This window comes from Leptosomus discolor, chromosome 1 (assembly GCF_034619465.1).
Source record: "Leptosomus discolor isolate bLepDis1 chromosome 1, bLepDis1.hap2, whole genome shotgun sequence".
Classification (NCBI taxonomy): domain Eukaryota; kingdom Metazoa; phylum Chordata; class Aves; order Leptosomiformes; family Leptosomidae; genus Leptosomus; species Leptosomus discolor.
The window spans coordinates 164,163,720-164,172,946 of record NC_141391.1 but is presented as its reverse complement, the minus strand read 5'-3'; the positions used below and the strand labels follow the sequence as shown (position 1 = coordinate 164,172,946).

At 46.6% G+C, this 9,227-nt stretch overlaps 1 protein-coding gene across 1 annotated transcript; it reads right to left on the bottom strand.

Annotated features, from left to right (window-relative positions):
- Window positions 1-4,146: 4,146 nt before the first annotated feature.
- On the bottom strand, window positions 4,147-7,861 carry LOC104352199 (cytoglobin-1). Its single transcript, XM_009958476.2, has 3 exons — window positions 7,767-7,861; window positions 5,508-5,739; window positions 4,147-4,275 (listed from the first exon to the last, which is right to left on the bottom strand). Exons 1-3 carry the CDS (start codon window positions 7,859-7,861, stop codon window positions 4,147-4,149), a joined length of 456 nt encoding a protein of 151 aa, XP_009956778.1.
- Window positions 7,862-9,227: the final 1,366 nt, after the last annotated feature.

Here is a 9,227-nt window from a genome sequence, read left to right as displayed (position 1 = left end):
GCTTTCCAAGGTGAACACACAAAATATTCTTGCAGTACAACAGGACTGCTGTTTCTAATGTCCACTGAGTAAGCAAACAATTCAGTCTAGGATGCTGCTGGCTAAGGGCAGGGAACAAAAATCACTCCTGCATGTCTTAAGCTTGTTTGATACTGACCATGTGCAATCTGACCAGTATAACTGTGCCCTGAACTGGCTCAAACGCCATCACCCTGCATTAGCCAGAAGTGCTCTGGTATGGCATATAAGGTTAACTGAGCCTCGACGATATTCTGATTACAAATATTAATTATCTCAGTATGAGCTTTAGCAAAGGTAAAGAAAAAAAGGCATTGTCTCTAACATCCTCTTTCCCTGAAACAAGATGTTGTAATGAAAGAGAAAAAAGATTTTGCAATGTTGAAAACCGAGACGGTTAGAATAGGTCTGGGGGCTTGCTTGGTTTGGTTTGCAGCATGAGTCGCAGCTGTGCTCTTATGAGACACCTGAGTGCCACACCTGATGGACAGGCATTTGAATTCAGTGGCTGTTCTGTTCTTCCAAGGACCAGTGGCTCGATTCACTTGTGCTATCTCAGTATGATCTTCCGTAGGCAGCAATCCTTTCTGATCACTCATTGTGCCGTTACAAGCCTTGTGGTACCTTCTGTTTAACCAGCAAGGCAAATTGAAGGTCGAATGGGGCTCCCCTGCTTCTCTCCAGCTCTAAGAGAGGTGACAACCCTGGCATCTATCATGGGGTAGAAACTCTACTACTCTCAGCATGTTCCCATCTGAGCCTTCTACTCATCGTTAAGTAGATACTTAACCAGCATCTAGAAGAAGCCCCTACTTTGTCAGTGTAAAGCAACACCTCTGAGGGGTTTATCTATACCTATGCCCACAGCTCTACAGCAAAGGGGCTCAAGCAGCCCTTCATTTCAACCACCAATAATGCCAATGGCCTTCCAGCAGGAAGAGTGGGTGCAAGGGAGGATTTTCTTCTGGGCTTCACTAGAAGGATTTCGTATAAGTTTCCCCAAATCCTCTGCAAAGTCTCTGGGCAGCCTCAGGATATCTGAGGTGACCTCCCTGCCTTGCTCACCTCACTGAGCCTCTCTACTGCCCATGCCCCAGGCAGGGGCAGGAAGGCTTCTTGGCTCACTTTCCAGCAAGAAAATTATTAGGCTGAAATGCCCTGGCAGCCAGGTTAACTGCTGCTGTAAAACACTCCCTGTCATTTCAAATTGCCTTGGTATGTTTGTAGCTCTTGTCTCTCTGCTGTCACACACCACTGGACTCTTGGATTTTATCCCAACATTGATTTGTATTTGCACAGGGATGCGTTGTAAATGCACCTTACTCCAAGTTAAGTTTCTGCTTTGTCACCACAGTGAATGAAATTTTTCAAATTACATTTTTCTCATCTCTTTGCCTGTGATCTAGTGTTTTTCTATTCCTTGTTCTTTCCCAAAGCTGCCCCCATTAGAAGGCCTGAGTTCACTCAATGAAGCTGATGAACTGAATTTAAATACCTGTATGTTTTCACAGTGTTTAGATAATACTTCGAACCAGGAAAGTGTTTAGTGGTCTCTACAAGGTCAAGTTTGGCTTGTGGGGATGTTTTTTTCTCCGGCATCGTGACTGGCAAAGCACTTTGATTTTTACTAGCTGAGGGAATAAACTTCCTCCATGAGCTCCCTCTCACTCCTCTCCCCCTTATCACTCCTCTCCCCCTTTCTTGATGTTTTCTGTGTTTTTGCAATGTTCTGGTTTAGGTCACACATAAAGACAACTCCATGGCACTTAGCTGATTTAACCTGTCACAGGCACTTGTCATACTACCCCTGCTACGTCACAGATTTCTTGTCTCACCCAGACCTTCCTGATGTCCCACAGGCTGTAAGAAAACCATGAAGCTTGGTGTGAGGCCTTTGGTCCCACTCACTGGTGGTGCTCCATGGGAAATCTCTTCCTGCTGCCTTTAGGTACGATGTTTCCCTTAGGTTTCTTTTCACAGGATCAAAGTTATCCCTAAGAATTCACACAGTATGTGTATAGCACCACATATTTACCAGTTCAGTAAGTAAAGAGGGTGTTTGGTTTGCCTCCCAAGCACGTGAATGCCGCTGTTTTGCAGAGGCACAGGGAGGTACAAGGAAAGTCAGACAGGATTGTGCAGGGAGGCTACTGGAAAACTGGGAACTCAGCCCAGGTATCCTCAGTCTCAAGATGCCATCTAATCTATGCTTTGTTGGGAAAGCTTCCTGCAGTCCTTTGCAATCTCAGCTAAACCAAAAAACAAAACAAAAAAAAGGGGGCCATGTACTCCTAAACCACTCACATCACACAATTTTTTAAAATTTAATGTGTCCCCACTTTGTAAATAGATTTAAAAAATAACTCCCTCTTTATTTAAGCCTGAGTTTGGTTTTCTTTCACACACTTTGCTTCTGCCACGCCTCTCTCCATCATAGCAGCAGGGAGCACAAGAGCCTTCAACCATCAGCCAGTGTTGTCAGGCCCCTGTCAGCCCAGGGTGTCTATGGCAATGATGAGCACGTCATTACAGCTGGCCATCGTCATGGCAAACAGTGCTCTTAACGTGCAATAAAGCAAGTAAATAAAAAGGGGAAATTACTTTAAACTTTTCAGAGTGTTAACTACTTGTACTCCCTCGAAGGGATTTGAAACTGTAAATATTTTTTTACAAATCTTGTTTTTTCTTGCAATACTTGACAGTGCTGTGCAATATGCTTCCCCTTCTCCCTGAGCTGAATAAAATACCAAATCAAATAAAGCAGCCTGCCCCATCCTCCCTCTCCGGCAAGAGTTCATCTTCTGGACTTGGAGATTTCAGTATCCTTTTCCAAACAAATGGGATGGGTGAGGAAAACTGCGCATCAAATGAAGGAGAATTCTGCATGTTTAGCTGTTTACAAAGTTTTGTTTCATGGTCAAGTGAAAAGCTTCCCTTCCCACCGCCTGAGGAGCCTGATTACTGCAAGCGTGATGGGTGCCTGGGTGGGAGCTTGAGCTGGTTTCAGTAAACCCCCCAGTCCCACCAGTAACCAGGCACTGTAACCAGCTACCACTGCTGCACATCACGAGTGCCTTTTCTGTGCTACAAATAAGAGGACGCGTCTGCTTTCTCTGTGTTTATTGCGTTACACTGAAGCAAAACGGCATGTGGTTATTTGCAGTTATTAGCTGATTGTTTCACCACATCTAAGGGATGCAAGGAAAAGCAATTAAATAGTTCAGGACTCATTACTGCTGAAGGGAGGCTCAGGCCGTGTGAGAGGACAGGATGAAGGCAGCACCATAGGCTGAGCCGAGCCTGCCACGCCGCCCACTCAGCGAGGCAGCGACCTCCCTCAGCTGGATGCGTTTGGAGTAGCACAAGAGCTAGTGAGCTCGCAACTATTGCCCTCTCCTGGGTACACAGCCAGAGTCATTTTCTGGGAGTAGCACCATGAAATCCACATGCTGGAGATGTTCATCCCTGGCCAGAGGGACCGCAGTGGTGACCACATTCAGTGTCGCCATCCCTTGCGCTGAAAGCTGCTCCGAGAAACCTCTTCCAAGGTTGGGGAATGCCTCTGGCTCATGCAGGATGGGACTTTCCCCGTGTCTTTCTCAGATGTTAGTCTTTCCCATATATCACTCTTCCTATTTTTTTAGTTCAAACACAAAACAACACCTGTGCCTCTTAAATAATGACCTCTACAAAGTCCCTGGAGATGCTTCAGAATGGTCTCCTGCTTGTCATTCACAAGGATAGAGAGGTGGTAGCTGAGATAAAGAGCTGCTGGTGCCTCTCTGGGCTGGTGCTGCCAGGAGGAGCAAGTCTTTCTCTCAGGAATAGCAAGCATGGAGTCATCATCTTAAAATGTAGTCTTCAAGGACAGTGGCCAGAGGAACCCACCTGGACCACTGAAACTGCAAAGCACATCAGGATTTGTTGGTTGGCTTTGATGTATCTGCGGATTTTATTTAGCTGTAGAAACTCAGTTTGCTAAGGAAATTATTGACACTGATATCTACATTATATAAGCCTTTTTCTTGCTTTTTTTTTACTTTTTCATTCTTCCAACTGAGGCTGGAGGTCCAAAAGCAGCAAATCAGTGCTGGCAAGATGTTTGAAGAGCCTGGAGGTTGCACATCCTCACCAACCCGCCTCTTTGTAGACATTGTTCAGGTGAGTGCAGATTTCATTGGTCACCTTCTCAAAGGAAGATTTGCAGTCTCCTCCAAATTTCTCCTCCATCACTTGCAAGATAATGTCACAAATAATCTAAACAAGGAGAAGGGAAGAAAAAAACCACCACATGAACTTTCCTCCACATTAGAGGCATAAGAACAACCCACATATTTTCAGTTGGGATTCCTGGAGGCCGGAGAGGTACACAAGAACAATTAAGAAGCATGTAGCATGCAGAGCTTGTGATAGGTCATGGAAAATTAGGTGCGTAATAGAATTCACCAACAAATGCAGTCACTGCTGCTGGGTTTTTTTTAACTGTATCTAATTAATGTTGACTGCACCCATCACTTGAAGATGACTGCACAGGACCAGTTCACTTGGGCCATCTACTGCAATCCTTTGCCTGGCAGTGGACTGTCCCAAAGGGGACAAGGAGCCCTGTGTTGGACACCTATGGAATACATGGCTTGAGGGGCCTGGGATTTCTTCCTAATCTTTCCTGCTTGTTAGCTATCTAGCACTCTGTAGCAATGAGGGTTTGTTTGTCTTTATAGTTGCTAGGTAGGTGGTATACTTTGAAATGTCATCTCCTTTTCTGTGCAGCGTTATTTTGTGTGCGTCTTTACCCTGAAAAGGTCTCCTCAAGATCTCTCCAGGCAGAAATCCTCCCTTTTTCTCCCATTTATCAAAAATTGGGCCCACTGCTTTAGAAATCACCTTCCGAGTACCTGAGTGACTCTTGCCAAAAGGTGCCTGTTTTTGCATTCTGTGCTGTGTAAGGCAGAAAAAGTAGCTACAAATGCACGCTGCTGGTGACCTTAGGTGGACTTGAGCAAGTCATTTGGTCCTGTACTTATTGTCTGTGTTTGTTTAGTGATGGCAATGCTGTTGCCATTCTTGCTCAATAACAGCTGGTTTAATTGTCCTAGAAAAGCTCAGTTCCTGTTACTAGAGAAAAATAGATATCAAGGACTGAAGTCCAGTGTTAAGCTGCTTTTCTGTGTCTTGTTGTGAAAAGACAAGTGCAGGAATCCTGTTGCACTGAGAAAACCCAACTACAACTCATGGGCAGCTCTGCAGCTCCCGCCTGAGCAGACCTGCCTGCATGGCATCTGCTGCCTAGCCTTCTTCCCAACAGATGCCAGATCTCTCATTCCCACGGTCTTCCACCATCAACTGTCTCACCTTCCTCTGTCTCCACTCTCTGAAGCACATATATATGTATAAACACACAAGGCCTGTTTTCCTCAGTTCTAGCCCTCAAAGGGGAAGGCATCCTCCCATCACAATTACAACCCCTAGGAAGAGGGCTGCCAACTCACCCTAAAGTTTTTGGGGTCAATCTTAAGCTGGGTGGCATGTTTCTTGCCAAGTGGGTTCACTATCCCAAGAAAAGCCTCGGAGTTGTCCAGGTGTTGCACCATGTCATTGATGGCGGTGAAAACCCTCTTGCCGTGGCCCCTGACCTGATCCGACTGTTTCATCTCTTCAGCAGAGTCCATGCCTTTGAAGTGTGCGAAGTAGGACTTGGTGTCTGGGTGCTCAGTAAACATCCTGTTGAGAAATGAGAGATATCCAAATTTGTGGATGGAGACATCGATGCAGATACAGCTTCATGTTCCAGGCCTTGTCTTAGGCATTTATTGCCCTTTTTACTTCTCTTTCTTAGAAAAGACACCTCTTTCCCCTGCAATTCTTGGTTCTCCTTTGCCTTTCGCATCTGTGCACAGCCCCTGTGCCCATGGCAGCCCGTCTCTTCCCTTGCCTCCCCCTGGGGCACTTCCCTTTGGTCACTCTGCCTTAAAACCTTCCTATCCTGAATTTATTCTGCTGCTTCTAAACTAAATATTTCCTCAGTGTTTACTCAGTGTTAGGTGGAGATAAAATCCACAGAGAAGTGGCATTTCATTCACACGGCGTGAGTGTGACAGTGCAATATCCCCAAAGACGTTCTGGACACCAGATATGTCTGCTGTGCTCTCAGTGGGTGTTTTCATGGAGAAACCCGATTACTGTTTTTGTTAATTAATTCCTTCCTAGAGTCCATCCCAAAGCTTTCTTGCTGTCTGTGATGGGTTTTTTTGTTTGGGTACTGGGTACTGCTTATTTCATTTATTTAACAGTAACACAATTCAATGCCACTTGTAAAGGAATTGCCTTTTATAATACATCAATTACAGTCATCTTGGTCAAGCTCATAAAAAAAAAAGCAATTTACTCCATTGGGTAAACCAGTTATCCACCTGAAGTAGCAATAGCAAATTCCAGATTGCATTTCATGGAGTCGCAGAATGGTTGAGCTTGAAGAGACCTCTGGAGGTCATCTGGTCCAACCACCCTGGTCAGGCTGGTTGCCCAGGGCCATGTCCAGACAGCTTTTGGATATCTCCAAGGATGGAGACACTGCAACATCTCCAGGCAACCTGTGCCAGTGCTCAGTCACCCTCACAGTGAAAGAAGTGTTTCCTGATGTTCAGAGGGAGTCTCCAGTTTTTCAGTATGTGCCCATTGCCTCTGATCCTGTCACTGGGCACCACTGAGAAGAGCCTGGCTCCGCCTTCTTTGCATTCTCCCTTCAGATATTTATACACATTGACAAGCTCCCCCTAAGCATTCTCTTCTCCAGGCTGAACAGTCCCAGCTCTCTCAGTCTCTCCTCATGGGAGAGATGCTTCAGTCCCCTCATCATCTTTGTGGCCTTTCATTGTACTCTTTCCAGTATGTCCATGTCTGTCTTGTACTGAGGAGCCCAGAACTTCTCTAAAGGCATGGCTGGGGCTGTAGGACACTAAGGCAAAACCTTCTACAATAAATTACCCTGGGGAGCCAAGCCACTAGATGCTACCAGCATTTTTTAGCTGCATTTCTGACCCTAACTGTCCTCAGGTTGTATAGACTGCAGAAGGAAAAAGCAGTGCATAACAGTTTTTGACGCTGATCCATGCACAAGATGTGGTATACAAGAAAGCCAGATGGAGTCATAAAGATATGATAACCAGAAATAGTACTTGGGCTGATCAATGCGTACAGAGGTGATGTAAGTCCCAGCTGAGAGGGATATGTGAAAGGTGAATAGAAGAAACTTCGGTTTTATGGAATAAGAAGAGGAAAACAGAACGAGAACTAAGAGCAGGAAGCCCACAAGAAGGGTATGGTACAATGAAACAGATGGGCTCTGGACTGGAAAGGCTGAAGGAGAATCAGAAGAGAAATATCAAGGACATGCAAGTTAAAAAAAAAAATCATTTAGAGGAAGAGAGGAAGAGGGAAATAGGGCCCGTGTTTTGTTCTCATTCTCTTTCATACCACACTTTCTTTTCTTTACCGTAAATGGGTGAAAAATTTGTTCTCATCTCTTCTTACTTTCCCACCCCTTCCCCCTTTCCTTTTACTTTTATTTGTATGGATCATTCCTCTTCCCCATTTCCTCCCTGATGTGGGATGAACCACAGCAAATCAAAATGTTCCCAGCAAGGGCTGCATGAAAAACATCAAGATGTGCTCTTAGGTGGTAACTCCATCCTTCTTGCTGTTCCTCCTTCAACCCTCTGGGGCAGTAGCTGCATGGGCTCTTTTCTTACCTGACCAGCACAGTTGTCCCATTGTCCTCAGCATCCACATACATCTTCTCCCAGGCGCCACGGGCACTTTGCACCTCTGCTTCAGAGAACGACATGGTGGAGGAGGCGTTAGTAACAAAGAGCACAGCAGGAGGGAAGGGGACAGGGAGGTCCTGGCAGGGTGGTTCTGTTCCAGTTCTCTCCTCGGGGCTCTCTAAATACTGCCCCGGGGATTTAAGAGATCTTGAATGGACCCTTTGTCTCCATTCCCCTCGGTCACATTTCTGCAGGCTTTAAGACTGCCTAATCACTTTTAATCAGGAAAGAAACCAACCACATGAGGAGGGAGGACTAGCACTCTCGCCGTGGCATCAGGTGCCAGAGTAAAGGTCTCACTGTCTGAGGACAGACAGGAAAAAAGGGAGTTTTCAGAGGGGAAGAAAAACATCAGCTCTCTTCCCCCCTCCCCCTTGCTGAGGCCAGTGCTCGGCTTCTCTTTCCCAAGGGCAATCCTTGCCCGAGCACTAATTTTCCTGGTTTGTTCACAAGAGCACTGCCATGCTGCCCTACCATCCACTCTTCCCAGCACTTCTTGTTCCTTCAGTCCAAAGATCCCATTTCCAGCTTCAGCAACTCTCTCCAGTTCTGCTTTCATGCCGCGGTCACTGATTTCCCCACAGCCCTCTGGTTTAGCAGGGGCTCACCCCGCAGCTGCTCCCGGCCCCAGTGCTGAGTGGATGGGAGGCATTGCCAGTCCAAAATGACAGCGTTGTGGGGACGGTGACAACAGCACGGGCACAGCATCCATGGCTGCAGTGCCCTGGAAGGCCACCTCATTTTAACACAGGAGATAAATAGTGCAGGACAGCCAAGGCTGGGAGCACAGGCACTTCACTACCCAACCCTCCTGGCTTGCAGCTGGGATCTCTGTCCTATCCCTAAGCCCTGCCTGCCTTCGAGGGAGAAAGAGATAAGGGGCAGGAGAAGGGCCAGTGTGGAGCTGCAGAAGTCACCTATGAGCCTGTTATTGTCATGGTCATTTGGAATTAGAGGCAAAAAATCTTGGATTATCCACACGGCGCCTGGACTTAATCTCTGGCAGGAATGTTCTGGTTAAGTCCAGGGCACACACACAAAATAAGGGCTAAGGGGCTTGAAGAACTGCTGCTGGTGGTGGATGCCGAGCGCAGACAAAACCTTGTATTGTTTGGGATGGTTTAGAGGAGGGAAGGAAGAGGTGGGAGGGGGAAATGTGCGGCGCGGCGAGCAAAACCGGCCCGATACCCCAGGGCAGAAGGAAAGTAGTGGTTGCAGCCTCATGGAGACCAATCAATCTTGGTAGGGTTATGTCCCACTGCTGCTGAGGGATGCCTCAAATGACTTCACTGAAAATACCCCCTCCTCTTCCCTCCCTCTCCCTTTTCACCACAGCAAAGAGTGGTCTGAAAGCTGCAGAGCCTTCTGCTTTCTCATCCCAAAATC

Coding starts and splice junctions, on each gene's coding strand:
- LOC104352199 (XM_009958476.2), bottom strand. CDS start 7,861: ATGTCGTTCTCTGAAGCAGAGGTGCAAAGTGCCCGTGGCGCCTGGGAG. Junction 5,740..7,766: donor GGGACAACTGTGCTGGTCAG/GTAAGAAAAGAG, acceptor ATTTCTCAACAG/GATGTTTACTGAGCACCCAG. Junction 4,276..5,507: donor TTGACCCCAAAAACTTTAGG/GTGAGTTGGCAG, acceptor CTCCTTGTTTAG/ATTATTTGTGACATTATCTT.